At 42.2% G+C, this 22,196-nt stretch overlaps 1 protein-coding gene across 1 annotated transcript; it reads left to right on the top strand.

Moving 5' to 3' along the window:
• The first annotated feature begins 3,281 nt into the window (after positions 1–3,281).
• Positions 3,282–12,583, top strand: slc1a9 (solute carrier family 1 member 9). The gene is made up of 10 exons (XM_066710221.1): positions 3,282–3,426; positions 4,962–5,114; positions 5,309–5,571; positions 5,703–5,820; positions 6,044–6,170; positions 9,166–9,399; positions 10,077–10,271; positions 10,394–10,528; positions 10,702–10,966; positions 11,129–12,583. Exons 1-10 carry the CDS (start codon positions 3,282–3,284, stop codon positions 11,336–11,338), a joined length of 1,845 nt encoding a protein of 614 aa, XP_066566318.1. The 3' UTR covers positions 11,339–12,583.
• Positions 12,584–22,196: the final 9,613 nt, after the last annotated feature.

Raw genomic sequence — 22,196 nt, 5'->3', positions numbered from 1 at the left:
TTAATTATTGGGGTTATGTCTCAAGTTAATGTATCAATTACAAACATACAGTATAATAAATAATACAAAATAGTTGTGTGTCTCTGTATATATAGTAGGCAGGCTATATAAATACATATAAATTCACACATATGTGTGTTCTATGGCTCTGTAATAAGTGAATGCACTCATGTATACAAATGCTCAAGTGGAGTGTACCTAGAAGAATTGATGACGCTGTTTTGAAGGCAAAGGGTGGTCACACCAAATATTGATTTGATATAGATTTTTCTTCTGTTCACTCACTTTGCATTTAGTTAATTGATAAATATAATCTATTAACATTTCTATTGTTGAAAGCATTCTTACTTTACAGCATATTTTCACACCTGCCTAAAACTTTTGCACAGTACTGTATCTGACTTTATAAAGAGAAATCATATCTGCCTGTCCTGGACACTACAGTACATTAACATTGACTGTCTGGAAACACTTTCAGTAAATTAATACTGACTGAACACTACAGTACATCAACACAGACTGACTGGACATTCTGATATATTAACACTGTACCGGAATAGAGAGACTGAGAGAGAGAATCAAGGAATCAAGCTGTTTATTAATCTCAGAGTTTACTCAAATGACGCAAAGACAGATATTTTCTCTCTCTCTCTCTCTCTCTCTCTCTCTCACACACATTTTGTTTGATGTGTACGCCGCTGTCCCTCCCTCACTTCTCTCTGTGGACTGACGGCAAACCAGCACAACAGGTAAGAACAGCTGCCTGCCTGCCTGCCTGTCTCTACATTATTTTGATCTGTTTGTACATCTCTCTGTATCTGTAATACCTCTATCCATCGATTTATGTATCTTTCTATTTCTCCATATTTACAGTATTTATAATCTCACTCTCAATCTATGTACATTTTCTCTCTATCTACATTCTATCTATTAATCTCTATATCTACATCTACATATATCTACATATCTATATATATCTCAATCAATATTATCTCTATCTCTCTCTGAATCTATCAGTTTATCCTTATGTCTCTCTGTGTCTACGTCTCTCCTCTGTCTCACTCTCTCCCTCCTTCTCTCCCTCTCTCTGTCTCTCTCTGCCCCTCTCTTTGTCTTTCAAACCCTCTCTCCTGTTTTCCACAGTTCTGTGCTCTATAATGTTTGTTATTCATTATGTTGACTGCTGGTTTGTGTTGCTATAGACTATGGCTTTCAGTGGTTTTACAGTGTTAGTTACAGTATAGTAAGTGACAATGGTTGTTGTAGTGGGTTGCATAACAGCATAGTGTTATGCCGCTAGAAGGTGTCTGTTGTCTCTCTATCCATCAGCGTGTCTATATTAAACCCCCATCACCCATCTCCTCTCTCAAAGTTTAAAAGTATTGGAGGGGCCAGTCATTGTATTGGTCAAGTCAGACTCTATCTCTATCTCTACAGCACAGACACATTTCTAATGTGTGTGTTTTATAATAATGCAACGGGAGAGATGGAGATATGGAGAGACAGAGGGGATTATTTATAGATGTGTAGGGCAGATGTGACAGACAGAGAGAAGGATAGACTTAAGAAGTTCAAACTGCAGAGATTAATACACCCAGATTATACAATGAGACAGGGAGGAGGGAGGGAGGATGCCAGGGCAGAGAAGAGGAGACAGAGAAGGATGGGAGAGAGTAGATAGAGGAATGATAATACACACTGGACACTACAGTACATTAACACTGACAGAAAGAGACAGTTTAACTAGTTCTGTTCTCTCTCTCTCTCTCTCTCTCTCTCTCTCTCTCTCTCTCTCTCTCTCTCTCTCTCTCTCTCTCTCAGTGCAGTGTTATTGTATTCTTGTGCCCAGTCACTAACCCCCTTCCCCCTCCCTCTGAGTGATGGATTATATCTTTCTCCTCCGTAAAGCTCACACCAAACAATCAGACACAAGTACTAATCCTGACAATAACAGACGCACTCACACACACAAACACACACAGATGCACATATACACATGAATACCCACACTCACACATACACACACACATTCACCAACACACGCAGACACACACATACACTCACAGAAACTAAAGTGTGCAGTGTCTGTTGTCTGTCTGCAATGTCTAGTGTCTCTACAGTGTCTTTACAGTGAGTTGCTGAGTGACTGACAGTATTACACTGATCTATGCAATACTGTGGTGACCTAGACTATATTGTACTGTACTGGTCTATACTGTAGTCTATTGGTCTATACTACTCTATACTGTACTGTACTGTCTCTCCAGGCCCAGGGCTGCAGACCCTGCTGTACTGGACTGTAGGTCTTCAGTACCATATCTAGAAACCCAGCTATACTGTACTGTACTGTGTCTCTCCAGGCTCAGGGGGAGCGGTGTAGCCAGGGAGGTGTAGGATGCAGTCCAGGAGAGTATCAAAGAAAACTGAAGCCAATCAATCCCATGCGAATAGAGAGACAAATGAATGCATAATTCCTGTACATTGCCCCTTTCTTGAGCACTGGACCTGTCTGTCATTGCTTTGGTAACATTGATGTCAATCAGTCCTGTCAATAAAGCTTTATTGAATTTTAACTGGTGGCATCAGCGTGAGTCAGTAGAGAGGCATCTTGGGGGATTAAGTTAAATACCTGCCTCCAGCGAGAAGGCAGCAACATACATCCTGGCTAGAATATATCAGAGAAAAGGCTGGAGGCAGAGGAGGCCAACATTTGGGATCCATTGGCTACTAACTTCTTTACATTATTAATAAAATGTAAGTTTGGACTTCTTGCATTTTTCCATTATTATGTGGACTTTGGTTATGTAAGAGATTTTAAATTGATTACAGAATCGTTTCTATTATTGAGTCTGCAAACATTATGTAGCACTATTTCTGTCCTCTTAAATAATTAATTTAATGTGTATATGTACATTTGTTTCTCTTTATGTTAATAAAGAATTTTAGGGGGAAAAAAGTAAGTGGGGCCACCAGCAAGAGATGGTGGCCACACTCTGAGGCCACAAATAAATCTATAGTGAGAACCCTGTTGTAGATAGACTCCGAAGACACAAGATCTCTTGCTCCCCTCTCACTTTCTCTCTCACCGTACTAACTCCTCCCTGTTTTTGAAGGATTATTAATCTCTCTTTTTCTCTCTCATTGTAGTATTATCCCATCACTCTCTCTCTTGCTGTACAATATTAACCACATTTTGGAAACCAGTCAGTCAGTGTATTTACCCCCCTTTCTCTCGCTCTCTCTCTCTTGTGCTCTATCTCTCTCTCTCTCAGGGCACAGTGATGACGAACTCTGCGTCAGCAGGGGTGCGGGAGGGGGGTGTGTGTGTGGACAGGGGGGGCTGTGGAGAGGACTTGCCCAAGCCCTGCTTCCTACAGCACTGCGGCTGGGTCTTCAAGAACCTACTACTCGCACTCACTGTGCTCGGTCTGTCTGTCCGTGTGTCTGTGTGTGTCTGTGTGCCTGTTTATCATTTTCTCCACACTCTTGGAGACACTGCATTGTCAATCAGTCAATGTCCTGTCTGAATGAGGGAGCTCAGGTCACCCAATCAGCACAGCTGATGCATTCTCAGGTCACGCCCACTGCTGCAGAGGAGGGAGTTAATATTTGTTTAGTAATAAGCTGTGGCAACACCAGAACACCCTGACAATAAAGCTTATTGAATTTGAATTTGAGGAGTCTTAAATAAATCACCTGCAGAATCCCCTGCTAGCATCGCTGAGAAAACACCGTTAACACCCCCCCCTGCACTGCGGAGAAAACGGTGGCCCCCTAAATTGAGCTGTCGCTGAGGGAGTGGGGGAAGATCAGAGAAAGAGTGAGAGAGACAGAGCGGGAGAGCTTGGTAGTGAGAGAGAGAGGCCGCTCCTCCTCCCCATCGCCCCTCAGTGTTGGAACACCATACCCAGTGAAGTCAGTGCTACCTGGTGCCTGACCACTCAGGACGCACTGCAGCCTGATCTGCTGGGCTGCTCGGCACTTTCACGCACTCTTACACACTTTCTTATGTTTCCCTGCTCCCTCGATTACTCTTAGAATGTAGCACTCTCTTATTTAACTGTAAATCCTCCTGTTGGGCCACCAGGGTCAGAACTCCATTGAGGACTCCATGATCATAATAATAATGATGATGATAATCAAGAAGATTACAATAGTAATAATTGTAATAATATTATTAATAATAATACAACTGATGGAAAGTCCAGCAGGAGAGGACTCGGGGTTGGCAGGCTGCTGTGGGAGTCAATTTTGGGGAGTTCCCATGGAGCCCACCCCAGGCAATGCTGTGTGTACAGTCCTATGAGGCTCAGGAGGTGCCAGTTGTGGTCATACCCCAGGGGGACCTGTCTGCCTGTCTCCCTCTCCGTCTCCCTCTCCCTCTCTCTTAAGCTCCAGTCTTTATTGGATTCAGTGAATTTCTGCCCTTGGCTGAAGAGTAACTTCTGTCAGATTGCAGCTGTTCACACACACATTCCCCTGTTTGTCAGTCTCTATGTCTGCGAGTGTCTGTCTGTGGCTGTGTGTGTCTCTGTGTGTGTGTCTCTCTATCTGTGTGTTTATGTCTATAAGTTCTGTTCAACCTAAAAGCTTTGATTATTACCTGGGGCAATACAATAGTAAAGTAAAGCAGTACGGTACTGTACTATACACCGAATTATACTACACTACATTACAGTACACTGTATTATTCTACAGGACAGTACAGGGCACTGTATTATACTACACTACAGTACAATACACTGTATTATACTGCACTGCACAACAGTATAATACACCACACTGTATTATGTAACACAGTGCTACAATATTTTACAATGCTGCCCTCAGGTGGTCAGGAAAGTGTGACACCTATAACAATGTAATAGTCAATATATCAGTGAGTCAGTGTATCCCCATGAACTTGCTCTCTCCCTGCCTCGCCCCCTCCCTCTCTGTCACTCCCGCCCTCCCTCCTCCAGGCGTGGTGCTGGGGGCTGTGTTTGGCATGCTGCTGAGATATATCCCCGGCCTGGACTCGAACTCTCTGATGCTCATCTCCTTCCCTGGGGACATCCTAATGAGGCTGCTCAAGATGCTCATCCTGCCGCTCATCATCTCCAGCCTCATCACTGGTACAGAGGGAGGGGGAGAGGAAATGAGGGGGAGGGGGATAGTGGGGTTACAGATAAAAGGAGGGGGGAGAGAGGGAGAGCAGGGGAGGGAGAAGTCAGTCAATGTATGAGTCAGTCAGTCAGTACCAACACATGCAACATTACCTCCCATACAACTCCCTTTCCCTCTCTCCCTCTCTCCTTCCCTCCCTCAGGTCTGGCTGGTCTGGATGCTCGCTCCAGCGGCCGCATGGGCAGTCGGGCAATGGTTTACTACATGTCCACCACGGTCATTGCGGCTGTCCTGGGAGTCATCCTGGTGCTGGGAATCCACCCGGGGAACCCCAAGCTGCGTACCCCCTCCGCAGGGCAGCCAGCCTCATCCCCCCGTGGCCAGGAGGTCAGCAGCGTGGATGCCTTCCTGGACCTTATCAGGAACCTGTTCCCTGAGAACCTGGTGCAGGCCTGCTTCCAACAGGTCAGTGGGACTGGACACTGGACACTACACTGACTGGACATTGAGACACTGACTGACTGACTAGACATTCAGTTTTGTCCTGTTCATAATAATTGTGCTTATCTTAACCTTCCCCCCTCCCTCCCTCTCAGGTTCAGACAGTGGTTAAGAAGATTCCAGCCCCCCCCAGTGCGTCGGGGGGGAATCAGAGTGCCCCCCCCATCATCATACAGAAGAAACTGGAGTTTAAATGGGGCATGAATGTACTGGGTGAGAGAGAGGGAGGTGGAGTGCAGGGGGGGGGGGGAGGGAGGTGGAGTGTATGGGAGGAGAGGGGGAGTGAGGGGGAGGTGGGAGAGAGAGACTTTACAGTGTTGTGCTGTAGTATCCAGTCAGTCAGTGTGTGTGTATTAACCCTCTCCCTCCCTCACTCCATCCCTTCCCTCCCCTCCCCTCCCTTCCCTCTGTCTATCCCTCTCTCTCTCTTTCCCAGGTCTAATTGGGTTCTTCATCACCTTTGGGATCTGCATGGGGAAGATGGGAGAGCGAGCCAAGCTCATGTCTGAGTTCTTCAACATCCTGAACGAGATCATCATGAGAATGGTCACTATGATAATGTGGTGAGTCTCTTTCTCCCCCACCTATCAATTCAAATTCAAATTGACAGGACTAATTGACATCAGTGTTCCCACAGCAGTGATTGACAGGTCCAGAGCTCAGGTACAGGGTGATTGGGAACAATAAGTACAGGAATTAGTGTGTAAGTATAGTGTGTATAGTATAATGTGTAAGTGTAAGGAATTACACATAGTTCTATAGACAGTTTACACAGTGTTAGGGCCCTGCAGTGCTGTTTGCCTCTCTGTGTGGGTCAGGCAGTGATGTATTGTACCGCTCTTTCTGCTGTCTGTGTGTCCTCCCCCATTAGGGTGGCCAATCTGTTGTCCCTGCTTGGTGAGCTGAGATCAGGTGTCAGACCTATAAGTCTGTGGGAGTAGGTGTTCCTGATGGTTGTGTATTTGGGGCAATGCAGCAGGAGGTGGGCCTTGTCCTCCACTACACCCTGCTCACACTGCCCACACACTCTCTCCTCTCTGGGATTCTACTATCTCTTTCTCTTTGTGCAGAGTTGATTGTTCAGAAGTCAGTCAGTAAGTATGTCAATCAGTCAATGTATCAGTCAGTCAGTCAGGGTGACAGTCAGCCAGACAGTTAGTTAGTCCGTCAGTTACTTTGTCAGTCAGTTATTTAGTGTGTCAGTTTGTGTCAGTTAGTGTGTCAGTCAGTCTGTATATTAATTTTTTTTCTTGATTGCTTGAGCCCATTTGTCCAAACAGAATTCACATTTTCAAAGCAATGAAAACACAGCCCTAAACTAAAACACGTTTGCCAAAATTAACTAATTTGCAACATGCACATAGGCTCTCAAAACAGAAAATACATGTCACAAAATCAAATAAGTCCATCAAAACAGTATCATTGGACATCTTATAAAAAGTTATTTCCATCCACCATTTCACAATGGCACAATAAACACAAAATATGATATGGTCATCCATGAGCACATGCTCTCTTTGTCTTCTGCTTGTTTGTCAAATAAAGCATAAATGGCCAGTTAACATTTCACTCCAGCATGAGCTGTACTCATGTTCTCTGAGTGACTCATATCAAGAAGACCAATCTAGAAAGTATTTCACTCCACAGCAAACAATACTTAGACAAAAGATTTTACTTTATTCAGTTACAGTATTGCTCCTGATACATTGAATGATGCTGTGTGTATATATATATATATATATATATATATATATATATATATATATATATAACACCGATCAGCCATAACATTATGACCACCTGCCTAATATTGTGTAGGTCCCCCTTTTGCCACCAAAACAGCCCTGACCCGTCGTCGCATGGACTCCTTTTGATAGGTACTGACCACTACAGACCAGGAACACCCCACAAGAGCTGCAGTTTTGGAGATGCTCTGACCCAGTTGTCTAGCCATCACAATTTGACCCTTGTCAAAGTCGCTCAGATCCTTTACGCTTGCCCATTTTTCCTGCTTCTAACACATCAACTTTGAGGACAAAATGTTCACTTGCTGTCCCACCCACTGACAGGTGCCATAATAACAAGATTATCAGTGTTATTCACTTCACCTGGCAGTGGTCATAATGTTATGGCTGATCGGTGTATACCAACAACTTATCATCAAAACTATGTGTTTTACAAAATTTAACACTGACAACTTATATATTTAAATCCAATATACAATAATATAAAAGCAAAACATTCAATGTAATTGTTACAAAGTTTGGCATATCAGCCCTCAACAGCTCAGGTGGTACAATTCTATGGTACAAGACATTGAGGAATGCAATTAGGTGTACTGTATTGTATGGGCCAACAGTAAAGAACACCTTCTCTTGAGATGGCTGCACACATGGCAATATTCCTACCTCTTTGGCATGACATAATGACTGTGACTCTGTGACCGATGATGTTCGTCCCACTCCTGCTCACTCTGGGCAAATTTAATCCTGCTTCATCCACGTCTATGAATACATGTGGCAACACATTTGCCTCAAGAAAAACACAACAAGAACATGGGTAGCCATTACTGTGATGAGCCCTTACCTGTACATACTGGACCTTAATCTCTTTCATTCTGTCACCATTCCTTTCAAAATGTATCCGTACAACTGTTTCATGATGAGTTGGTGTCGTTTCAAGACCCGGTCAGTAGCTGCCAGACTGACACTTTGAACATTCTGAAATATTTGATGTTCTTGTATATCTGTAGTCTGGATCTCCCTCATACATACTGAGTTGGTTGAAACCACTGTATCTACAATGACAGCCTCCTGTTCCATGTTGACAACTCTTTATTGGCAACCAGAGTGGGGTTGTCTTTCTGTTCTATAAATTGATATAATTAAATATATGATGAAGTATGTGCAAGATGACAGAAAAACTCCTAATGTGTATATCGTATAGTTCTGTAATACAGTGAAGTAATCTATAGTCACTTACCTATTCCCATTTCTGAACACGTTAATTATTGATGCAACATTTGATCTGCTTAGATTGGGCTGCACCCTCTGCCCAGCCTCCCGCATTGAAAGGACATAGTTTATCACATGGTCAATGATAGTGGCAAATATGTCATCAGAAACATCTATTCTGTGTCTTCCCCTTTGAGCTGCTGTGCCACTGCGTAGACGCAACCCTCTTCCTCTATGGGCTCATGGTTGTGGTCCCCCCTCTTTCTTTCTTTTGTCTTTGTCTTCTGACTTGCTCCATTTCATGCCAACACCAACTCACTTTCATTGTGATTATGGACTGATTGAACAATTGAGCAATAAGGATTTGCACTTGTTCAGTAGAGATTCACACTTGTGGGAGTATGTGTTGTTGACTGTGAACAAATGTTCTAATTTTGTTTGGCAAAACTTACACAATTGATTTTTGTGTCATGTGTAGAGAGTTGTGTTTACTGCTTTGCATTTTGTGTGAAAGCAACCATACATTTCCTGCTGTGTGGCAGAAATGTGTACTGTTCTGCCCCCCAACCCCACCCCCACCCCCACCCCCACCCCCACCCCTCAGGTACTCCCCCATTGGCATTGCCTCTCTGATCTGTGGGAAGATTGCTGCCATTGGCGACCTGGAGACAGTTGCTAGGCAGTTGGGGATGTACATGGTGACGGTGATGGTAGGGCTGTGTATCCATGGTGGCCTCATCCTGCCACTCATCTTCTTCACCGTCACCAGGAAGAACCCCTTCCACTTCTACGCTGGCATCTTCCAGGCCTGGATCACTGCGCTGGGCACTGCCAGCAGGTAGGGGTGTTGTGGGGCTGCACTACCCTGTGTAACACTGCACTGGATTGTGTTACACTGTACTGTATTATAATGCACTCGAGTGTGTTATACTAAACTGTATTAAACCTTAGTGCAGTGTAGAATAGTGCAGTGTAATGTAGAATAGTGCATGTGTGTGATGTGTGGTGATGTAACCAAGACTAAAATTGTATTCCACAATACCTGTGTATGTGTGTGTCTTTGTGTGTGGGTTTTTGTGTGTGAATGTATGTGTTTGCTACTGTGTGTGTCAGATGTCAGTCAAATCTCTGACACAGTTGCTAGGAGCACGTGGATGGAATCCCAGCACTATTCATATTTACATGCAAATGCATTGCATAGGAACTGAGAAGATATACGTATTTGGAAATATATTTGTCATATATTTGGAGATCTGTAGTACAAGTATATATTGGAATATATACTCCCCCTACCTCTCTCCTCCATTCCCTCTCCTTCCTCTCCCTCTACCTCTTGCTGTCTTGCTCCATCTCTCAAATTCAAATTCAAATATAAATTATCTTATAATACTGAAATACTGAAAAAAAAAAAATCCATAGTTAGGAATATGGATAGAATCCCCTCCCCCCAATTCAACAGTTAGAGGCAGGTAACTAACAGTATGTTGCAGGCAGTCACATATCTCTCTCTCTCAGTGCTGGCACGCTGCCCGTAACTTTCCGCTGTTTGGAGGAGAACCTGCACATTGACAAACGTGTGACCCGCTTCGTCCTGCCCATCGGCGCAACAATCAACATGGACGGCACCGCCCTGTATGAGGCCGTGGCTGCCATCTTCATTGCCCAGATGAATGCCATCGAGCTGGATGCCGGCCAGATCATCACTGTCAGGTCAGTCGAGGGGCTTGGGCAAGCAGGAGTGACATACCAATAAGACTGACACACTGATTGACTGATAGACTGACACACTGACGGACTGACTGACTCTCTTCCTCTCTGTCTCTTTCTATCAGTCTGACTGCCACTCTGGCCAGTGTGGGAGCAGCCAGTATCCCCAGTGCTGGACTGGTCACTATGCTGCTCATACTGACTGCTGTGGGGCTGCCAACTCAGGACATCAGCCTCCTCATAGCAGTGGACTGGCTGCTGTGAGTGTTTGTGTGTGTCAGTCAGTCAGTGTTAATGTACTGTTGTGTTCAGTCAGTCAGTTAGTGTTACTGTACTGTAGTGTAGATGTACATATATAAATTATAAATAAAATCATGAATATGGGGGGGTAAATGTTACTTTGTCCCTCTCTCCCTCTCTGTCTCTCTCTCAGTGACAGGATGCGTACCTCCATCAATGTTGTTGGTGACTCTTTCGGTGCCGGCATTGTGGACCATCTGTCCCGCGTGGAGCTGGCCCTGATTGATGGGGAGGCAGCCCCCCCGCTGCTGCTCCCTCCTCTGCTTGAGCCCGATTTCCCTGACCCCCTCAAACCACCCCAGCTGCCCCCTCGCTCTCCCTGCCCCCCTCCCCCCAACCACCACTACCACCACAGCCCCCAGCCATCCTACTGCGCACTACCCACTCAGGAGGAGGAGGTGAGGGAGAGGGACAGAGGGGAATGGGCACAGACTTACTGACTGACTGATACACTGACTGACTGATTGTCTGACACACTGACTGACTGATTGACTCACTGACTGACTGATACACTACAATGCTGTAATACATTTTAATTAATCCACCCCCCCTCTCACCAGGCGGTGAAGAAGGAGCGGGAGCGAGAGAGGGAGTGGTTGAGGGAGCGAGACAGGGAGCGGCAGAAGAGGCTGCAGGACAGAGGCAGCGAGACCGAGGAGGAGGACGAGGAGGAGCGCGAGAGGGGAGGGGAGGAGGGGAGTGATGCGGAGGAGAGTGATGACACAGCATATGACAGGAGACACCAGATACCCCCTGCAGACATGCCCTGACCTGACCAGTACTGATCAGTGTCCACCACTGTAATTCTGACCAGTATCCATCACTATGTAATTCTTACTAGTGTCCTTGTCTTTAGGCTCATTTCACTCTACATACAAGTGACCATTTCTGACCTTGATTTAGTCTCGGAATTACTGACCATATCCAGCACACAGCACACACAGTGTTTAGTTTGATGGGCCAAGATTATGACCCCTTACTGACCAGTGTCCACCACTATATCATACTGACCAATGTCCATGAAATCATATTGATTAGTGTCTACCATTACTGTAATACCGACCAATGGCCACAATTACATCACACTGACCAGTGTCCATTATGGAATGATAAGTGTATTGTGCTGACAGCCCTCCAGTGCCTCAGCAGCAAACAAGACATGAGTAGGACACACACACAGTGGACATATATTGTCTCCTGCTGCAGTCCCCCACTGCCACTGTCCCCCCGGCCCTGCATCGTCCCCCACTGGATTGCCCCCTGCACTGTCCCCCCCTGCACTTCCTCTACCTTCACTGTCCTCCCCTGTACTGTCTCTCCCTGCTGTCCTTAGTGCTGTGCCTGTTACTGTGTGCTGTACTGTCTCCCACATACCTCCCTCCCCCTCACTCTTGATCTCATTCTCACCCTCCCTCTCATTCCATCTCTCTCACTCTCTCTCCCTCCCCTCTCTGTCTGTCTGTGTGTGTCTGTGCTGTGTTGTAATCAGTGTGAATGTATTCCCTTCTGGGAGGGTCCAATTACTTCAATGGGAGTCTGGTTGCCTGTCCAATTTGCAACAAGGCCATCCAATTAGCAACAGATTGATACAATTAGCAACATCATAATTAAACAGTTGAATTAGCAGCATACCTGCTGATTATATCAGATATCTGCTAATGAGCACAAATTTAATAATCTACCAATGAGCCCCTGAAACAGTAACAATTCCCAGTAATTAAGAGCCTCCTGTATTAACCTAATATTCACTGTGAGTGTTTTTATTGTTCTTATTAATATTATTTATTAGTATTATTATTGTAATTAATATTCCTTACAGATGTTATTTCTGTTCTTTACAATTGGTTGTTTATTTGATTTAGTTTAATTAATCAGATTATTTTATTTGGCTTCTTGTCATTCTGTGCTTGTGTCTCCATTGTTTTCTCTCTTTCGCTCTCTCTCTGGTCTAGATGTACTGTATATAGAAATTTAAATTCATATCAATAAAATGTAGAAATTTATTTAACTTAAAATACAGTCTGAGTCTTTCTGTAACACAATGTGTGTATTGGTGTGTCTGTGTGCATGTGTATCAGTGTGTGTGTTGGTGTAGGTGTGAGTTTTAACAGGTGAGTTTTTATCAGGCCTACAAAAGTGTTCCTGGAGACAGGAGTCAGGCTGAGAGTAGTTCTCACACCACCAAGTCATCTCTAGACCTCCCATTGACATACAGACAGGATTCATACAGTGGATACCCTCTGACTCTTCAAACCCCCAAAAATAACCTTCTGTTTTAGAAGGAATTAACACACAAATATAAATAGCTTTCAAATGATGTTATTGTCCTGGCCCAGGTCACAATGGTCCACTTACTATCCACATAATTAATATTTTTTGCTGTTTCCCACAAGTGTCAGCCATAGCTCTTATTTTCCTGTTCAGTAATTCCTGTTGTTTCCTACAGAATACAAGTCAGCCTTTATCTGTTACTTTCCGGTTCCTTTGTACTTTCCCCTCTTTGATTCCTTAATCCTCTCAGAAGAGAGAGAAAGAGAGAGACAGATGGCCCAAGTGACATCAATCTCTCCTTTCAGGAGATGAGAGGAGGAATGTGGGTAATCATAGCCACCCAGTGACGTTAGTGAGTGAGCCACTGTACATCATAGAGAGAGAGAAACATTACTGTACATTAACAGTGACTGACTGGACACTACTACAGTACATTAACACTGGTTGACTGACAGTACATTAACAGAGAGAGATGGGGAGGGAAAGAGAATGACATCACAGCACACCATTTAATTGACACAAAACACATTACCTTATACCATTTCAAATATGCAGCACAAACACTACAGTTATCAAAGCACTGTGCTGACTAACCCAGTGACATACTATTACAGACCAGACAATATCTGGCAGCTCTAGGGCTGAGCACTACACCCACGTACTGCTGGGCATTGTCACTATTTTTAATGGTTTTATTTTTTTATCAAATGTAATTACCTGTATTGGGTTTGTAAGCAAGAAATGGAGTTTCTGAAGAAAATGATTAATGTTTCTGTAGTAGTGTGAAGGAGGGAGGGAAGGTGACTGGAGGAGAGATAGGGACTGTATGTATACTTTGTATTGCGCTAATGTTGTAAGTTGCCCTGGATATAATAATAATAATAATAATAATAATAATAATAATAATAATAATAATAATATCATAGCCCTCAAGTCTCACACATTGAGGCTTCACTTCACGTTCTCACAAAATCTCATGCATTGATGTTTTGAAAACTTAAAAGCCATGATAGGGGAGACTGGGGCTGATTACACCGTGTAACATTTTTTTTGTTTGTTTGTTTTGTTCATGGGTAGTAAGTGTTATTTCTCAATTGCTTATGCCTCAAAAGTATAGAAAATTACAATTATTCCTCACAAACTTATATGTGATGTAGAGGTCTTCACGGGTCCACTAAATTCCGAGACCCGACCCGGGACCCGAGCGGGTCTGGGTCCAACATTTTCATATTTGACTCGGATCTGGGTCGGGTCTGACATAATTGCTATGGTTCTCGGGTATATGCAATTTAATTGTATTTACCAACAGGACCCGATTGGACCCGTTCATTAATTATTAAATATGTTTACATTAAATTATATTACTGAGGTCATGACAACTGTGCAAGCTTGGCCACACACTTCTCTCTTCCTTTTATGATTATTAAAAACATATTTATAGAGTATAATGAGTGAATATTTATAAGTATGCAATGCATAGTCTGTCAAATTAAAGAGTGTTGATTTTACACTGTACTGGTTTAAAACCAAAGAATTTACCATACCCACAATGCATTGTGGTAGTTTCCTGAAATTTTTTTGTTTTTATAGTTTTATTTTTTCTTAATAATTGTATACATTTTGATTATTGTACATTAATTATTGTAACATTATTAATGTATCTTTACCCACCAATGTATTAATATTTGTGTTGTCAGATTTTTCTACCCTGGCCCTGTTTCAGAAAGTGGGTTTAGTGAAAACTCAGAGTTCGTTGACTCAGAGTTGAAGGAAATTCTGGGTTTTCGGTTTCACAGCAAGTTCAGTTCAACTCTGAGTCACTTACTATGACAACATACTCCGTGAAGCTAACCTGCTCGCTGGCAGGTTTTCTTCAACTAACCCGGAGTTTCTCCTCCTCTATAGCTGAAGCCTGCAGACTGAAGGAGGGGTCAGACATGGCATGCCCTTTTCTTGAAGAGCCAGTTGATATTGAAGCACAAATACTCCACAGAAATTTCCGTCGGGAGAGGGTGATCAGACCCGGCCTGGATGTTTTATCATTCCCTGATGATCATCTGTTTGAGCATTACCATTTTTCTGCACAATCGATCATTTATCTGAACGATATCCTCAGCCCTCATATCGTTCATATGACACATCATGGACATGCTCTCAGTTCGGAACAAATTCTTTGTGTTGCACTCGAGCGGGAGTTTTCTATACAACATCGGCGACGCTGAGCATATTTCCAAGGCAGCCATCGGTCGGGCTGTCAGAAATGTGACTCTTGCACTGAAAAGTTTACTGTACACTTTTGTTCCCAAGTCACAGACCCACAAGACTCAAAGAAGAATTCCACAGAATTGCAGGTATCAGTATAAGCAATAATTAATTAACGTAGTATGAAGCTTTAGACTTGAAGCACTAATCAGTTAATTTGATATATTTTAGGGTTTCCAGGTGTGATTGGCTGCATAGATGGCACTCATATTCCTATCACAGCTCCTTCAGTAAATGAAGGAGATTATGTGAATAGGAAGTCTTTCCACAGCATTACTGTGCAGGTAGGCCTAATAGTAGCCTTTAGCATTCCAAATGAAAGATACTTCACAATACAGCTACTGCAGCTAATTACTGTTCTCCACTGTGAAGATCATATGTGATGCAGTGATCATCAGCAACGTGGAAGCAAAGTGGCCTGGGTCTGTGCATGACTCACAACTTGAGTGTACACTGAGCGCCAGATTTGCCTGTGGTGAGTTTATATACATATAGCTATATTCTATTATAATCAATATTTTGTTTCATCCTAATGCAACTGGAAATTTAAACTGTATCCTTGTATCATCATAATGCTTACGCGTTTCGACTTATCTTACTCAGAGCATATAAGTCGATGCTCTGAGGAATATAAGTCGAAACGCATAAGCATTATGATGTTCACTTTTTCTCTAATAAATAATTTTTGAGAGTTTTTTTGAGTTTTTAGACGGGAGCTGCTGTCCATCCTTCCTTGACCGAATTGTTCTATATAAAATCCCTGGGATAAGGCACCCCACATTTAAGATTGATTAAAACTATTGTAGCTGCAGCTATTTTTAAACTTACACACACACACGCACACATATATATATATATATATATATATATATATATATATATATATATACATATATATCATATAAATGCTGAATAAATGGAACACTCGAGATAAAACTTTTCTTTTTTTCAATTAATACTCACACATTGATTCGGTCAGCAATTTTCTGCCACACCAGCTCACGTTCTTTTGCTGCTGCTACTGTATTGCTTTTTTTCTTAAATATATACTCATATTCTGCATACGCAGTCATTAATATTTCTATCTCCACTGGGGAGAAGTAGGAGGTTCGAGACCTTTTTTCTCCCGTTGCCATGGTGAATCATGTTATCTGCCTTCCATTGATGAGGGCTTTTGAGCTCCTCATGGTTCACTTAACTCAGTGTTGATTGAACTCATTGTTATCATCTGTTCTGAAACTGAAAACTCTGAGTTTGTCAGTTCAGAGTTAGTTTACCCAGAGTTCAGGTTTCAACTCAGAGTTTGTTAAACTTGCTTTCTGAAACAGGGCCCACAACTCAGAACTCATGTCTTTGAGTCAACCCTAAACCAGAATGTTTGGCTATTTATCAGTTTGAGGTGGTGCTTGTAAGCATTACCTGTATATGCCTGACCAGTTTGCGTGTTTGATTGGGTCTGGGTATTTATTTACTGAAAAGTAAGTTGTAAACCAATATATATATTCTCTCCCTTTCTCTCTCTAACAAAAGACTGCTAGATTTTAATACACAGTATCAATTATACACATGCACACATTTCTGATCATCCAGAGCGTATAGAAGCAAATCTTGTGGTAATGCTAGTTATCGTTTGATTGATAAAAGCAGAGTAAACAGGGGTTTAACAATTTAATGGACTAACAAAGTTAACACTGGTGAGAGTAGTGCAGTGTTAAATAAAATAAAATAAACACTTTTAAGAGTTGCTTATTTAACTCCCTGAGAGCAGAACTTTTAACTCTGAGGCAGTGTAAAAATGCCAACTCTGTTGAAAGTGTTAATTTTACTCTGGTGAGTGTGGATTATATTAACACTTTTTTAGAGTTAATTTTAACAGTTGGAATTAATTCAACACTGGTGAATTTACTGTGTAACTACACTACTTTGCTGCACTATTCCTATAGGCTATTGTTGATGTTGCTTGTTGCGGCACAATTTTAAGATTCTGTTTATTCTTTCGGTACTGAACCGATCTTTTGGACCTGAATGGGCATGGGTCTGTTTAAAAAACAAAAAATCCACGGTACTTTTCGGAACGGATCTGTTTGTCGTCGGGTCCTTTCGGAACAGATTTCAATTTTGGGTTTTTAATTTATGCAAATTGGGTCGGGTGAAAAAGACTTTGGTTAATTTCAGAACGGGTCCAATTTTTTGGACCCTTGAAGACCTCTAATGTAATGTTATGGTCGGTTCGAAAAAAAAAGAAAAGGAGTCAAAACATCTGCCTGGCTTTAACAAAGACGTGTTGAACCCGACTACTGTGTCTGTCTCCTGATTCAACCACTACACAACAGACTCTTTCCTCAATCTTATATTTTTCTGGCCCCATACATCATATGCCACTGTTTTGAACACCGCATTAAATAATAATAGCTTATATAAAAATTGAAATTGTTTATATTTTTACTCTTCACTTCACCATTTTGCACATACAGGAAATGTTGAACATTTCTGTCTTCAATGTATCACTTTTATTTTACATCTTTATGTACTGGCCAATTAGCCTCTTGCCTTGTCTCAAATTGCATACTTGTATACTAAACTACGCAGTTTTAGAATGTACCGGACAGAGTAGTGCATTAATTGCACAGACAGTGGAATCTCAGCTTAATTGCACTTAATTTATGTATCTATTTACTAAGTTGATATGCAAATAATACATTTGTTAAATACTGTACATTGATTACGGACTATACGATGTAGACTATATGATGCAGACTTATTTGTTTGACTTCTCTGTCCCCCTTGCCCGCAGCCCCGTTTGACTTCTGCTGTCTCCCTACCCCTCCTGCAGCCCTGCATAGTGCTCTCTCCCTCCCTGTCTGCCCCATGTGTCTCTCTCTCCCACCCCTCCACCCCGCCTGCCGCCGTCCCTTCACACCCCCATCGATGTCCCCCCACCTTGAGTAATCTTGGGGGTTTTGTGGTATTTTTTTTTTTTTTTGTAGAGCCATCACCACCCGTGACACTTGGGTTTGCATACCGGCAGCTACCTGCGGAAACTGTCTCCCCATATGGGTGCCAGCAAATTCCTTTCCATGTGGCATGGGAAACACTTACAGGGTATTGTCACTAGAGAAAATGTGAGAACATTTTTAACTGTGGTATTTTTCATGACTGTACATCCAACCCAATTGAGTACAGAGATATATAGATTGTGGATTTCCTGTACAAAAAAATTCCCAAGAAAACTTTAAATCAAGTTGTCTTGAACTGTTGGAACTAATGACTCCAAGTGGCTTGAGCCAGATACGTGACTCAACAAATTCAGTGACAAGCTTGACATGTCACTGATTCATTACTCCTAAATGTCCCAGTTTTAGTGACTCGGTTACAACTCTGAGAGTGAGAGTGACTGAGGGCTTGAATTCAAAGCGATACAAATTATTGGGTTAGATACCAAAGTAAACCTGAAGTGGGCAGTATTTGTGGGGTTCATTGTTTTTATAAGGGGATCATGATTCAATAATTTCAAAAGTCAATTATTATCTGCTCCACTGATTTGAAGGCTGTTTGTCTGCCGCCTGCCTTTAAAACAAACCGCTGCAGTGCTTGAACTGGCCGAGTGTCCACACTGCCAGGATCAAATGCTACCGATGCTTTTGATCCTCATCTGTATCATCTCCCTTAGAGATACATTTTTTTTTTCTGATCACCGAGCGTTTACACTGCCATTTCTGAGCAGGATCACGTGTTACTGATACAATTGATCCTGTTCAGAAATGGCAGTGTAAACTCGCCAAATTTGTTGAATTGAACTAAAATGTTCAAAAATTCCACACTGTATTTTTCTGCCACAGATTTGTGTTAAAATACAAAATTATAAAGTTGTATGATCCTTGAACAAACACAGAATGTTACATATAAACCATTAGCTCAGAGTGTGGTATTGCAGCCAGAAATCTATTTTCAGAATTGAGTTTAAGATTGGATTTCGATAAATAATAGAGCACAAGAGGCGGCTACACATGTGTAAGTGGGTTTGGACGGTGGTTAAGCTTGTGCTTAAGGTACAAGGTTGTGGCAACATAAATTAAGTTGCTACGTTTTAGCAACGTTGTGTGTTAGCAGGATTTAAGGTAAAAATAAAAATGATGGAATATTGTAAAAAATTTACAAAAAAAAACTAAATAAATTATTTTATTTTTTTAAATATCGATTGCAAAATACCTTTATTTATTTATTTATTTATTTATTTATTTATTTATTTATTTAATTTTCTTTTTTTACTGAAGTTTCTTCAAAATGTCTGCAATATTTCCACTTGATAGACTGACCAGATTTTCTAAATTAGAGTCCGGGACATATTGAACCAATTTATGAAACACTTATATCAATTATGGTATTTATTAAACAAAGTGTTAATTTCCAGATATCTGCTGCCGTTACATCTACATTTCTTTTTGAGTAACGTGTATGTATGTATAGGACTTCTCCCTCATGATCCCGATTACATAGACAACCCTGCTAACACACAACATTGTAGCAACGTACATAATTTACATTGCTACAACGTTGTGGCAACATTGTGTGTTGGCAGTTATTTTCCATTATGTGTATCTGCAGGACTCAGGAGAATTAAACTCATAGTTCACTAATTAAAAGTGCCCATTTGTGTTGCTTAAATTTGTCCTATGTAGCCCTGCGTGTTAGCAGTATGAAATACAGTGAGGGAAAAAAAGTATTTGATCCCTTGCTGATTTTGTACGTTTGCCCACTGACAAAGAAATGATCAGTCTATAATTTTAATGGTAGGTGTATTTTAACAGTGAGAGACAGAATAACAACAAAAAAATCCAGAAAAATGCATTTCAAATAAGTTATACATTGATTTGCATGTTAATGAGGGAAATAAGTATTTGACCCCTTCGACTTAGTACTTGGTGGCAAAACCCTTGTTGGCAATCACAGAGGTCAGACGTTTCTTGTAGTTGGCCACCAGGTTTGCACACATCTCAGGAGGGATTTTGTCCCACTCCTCTTTGCAGATCCTCTCCAAGTCATTAAGGTTTCGAGGCTGACGTTTGGCAACTCGAACCTTCAGCTCCCTCCACAGATTTTCTATGGGATTAAGGTCTGGAGACTGGCTAGGCCACTCCAGGACCTTAATGTGCTCCTTCTTGAGCCACTCCTTTGTTGCCTTGGCTGTGTGTTTTGGGTCATTGTCATGCTGGAATACCCATCCACGACCCATTTTCAATGCCCTGGCTGAGGGAAGGAGGTTCTCACCCAAGATTTGACGGTACATGGCCCCGTCCATCATCCCTTTGATGTGGTGCAGTTGTCCTGTCCCCTTAGCAGAAAAACACCCCCAAAGCATAATGTTTCCACCTTCATGTTTGACGGTGGGGATGGTATTCTTGGGGTCATTCCTCCTCCTCCAAACACGGCGAGTTAAGTTGATGCCAAAGAGCTCGATTTTGGTCTCATCTGACCACAACACATTCACCCAGTTCTCCTCTGAATCATTCAGATGTTCATTGGCAAACGTCAGATGGGCCTGTACATGTGCTTTCTTGAGCAGGGGGACCTTGCGGGCGCAGCAGGATTTCAGTCCTTCACGGCGTAGTGTGTTACCAATTGTTTTCTTGGTGATTATGGTCCCAGCTGCCTTGAGATCATTAACAAGATCCTCCCGTGTAGTTCTGGGCTGATTCCTCACCGTTCTCATGATCATTGAAACTCCACGAGGTGAGATCTTGCATGGAGCCCCAGACCAAGGGAGACTGACAGTTATTTTGTGTTTCTTCCAACTGTTGTCACCTTCTCACCAAGCTGCTTGGTGATGGTCTTGTAGCCCATTCCAGCCTGGTGTAGGTCTACAATCTTGTCCCTGACATCCTTGGACAGCTCTTTGGTCTTGGCCATTGTGGAGAGTTTGGAATCTGATTGATTGATTGCTTCTGTGGACAGGTGTCTTTTATACAGGTAACGAGCTGAGATTAGGAGCAGTCCCTTTAAGAGAGTGCTCCTAATCTCAGCTCGTTACCTGTATAAAAGACACCTGGGAGCCAGAAATCTTGCTGATTGATAGGGGATCAAATACTTTTCTCCCTCATTAACATGCAAATCAATTTATAACTTTTTTGAAATGCGTTTTTCTGGATTTTTTTGTTGTTATTCTGTCTCTCACTGTTAAAATACACCTACCATTAAAATTATAGACTGATCATTTCTTTGTCAGTGGGTAAACTTACAAAATCAACAGGGGATCAAATACTTTTTTCCCCCACTGTATACAGTCGCAACCTAACAGTTTGCTAACTGGCCACAACTAACATGGCAGAACTTACCATTAGTTAAAAAATAATATTGAATTATGAATATGCCTACAATACTCTGGGATCCATAACTTACTCAAACTGTTTCACAAATGCAGTGTCAGCATGTTCCCCTGGATAAACTAAATTAATCACACTAACATCGTGTGCGGCAATAATTTTGTATGGGATTCCTAAAAAAAAATAACAGAAAAAAGAAACCTGTCCTGACACGCTTGTCAATGGATCAGGTTGTGGTTGTATTAACGGCACAGTTTTCAAGGGATTTATTTCTGCAAGGTAAATCTAAGAAACATCTGCTTGTCATCTGTCAAATTCGCGTTGGTTTCACAGGCAGCTGCACGTCTCTGGGCTGAGGCATGTTTACATTGCGTTTACGTTGTCATCCAGAACACTGTCTATAGTAGCATTACCGTATTACATTTAGTTACCAGTAATAATGGTTTACCGATATAATTCAAATGTTCATTTCTTCATGTGATCGATCACATAAAACATGCCTTGTATATTTTAAATGCTTAAAGAGTTTTAAGTGAGTCTAAATAAGGGATAGTTAAAAACTGGGACAGAATTGTCGGGACAAGGGCCGTTTAACAAAAATCCGGGACGTATGGTCACCATATCACTGAGAAAGTCAAATGAGCCATTAACTTGTCAAAAGACGAGTCCTCGTTTATGAGCCCTGCAGGAAGGGGCGTCGAAGTGGGGGGAAAAGTGGGACTGACTACGCAGGGCCCCTATGGGGGAGGGCCCTCGAAAAGCTTGGAAAGAAGTT

Source organism: Amia ocellicauda, chromosome 7 (genome assembly GCF_036373705.1).
Source record: "Amia ocellicauda isolate fAmiCal2 chromosome 7, fAmiCal2.hap1, whole genome shotgun sequence".
Classification (NCBI taxonomy): Eukaryota; Metazoa; Chordata; class Actinopteri; order Amiiformes; family Amiidae; genus Amia; species Amia ocellicauda.
The sequence above is the reverse complement of the archived record's forward strand: the minus strand, read 5'-3'. Positions and strand labels throughout refer to the sequence as shown.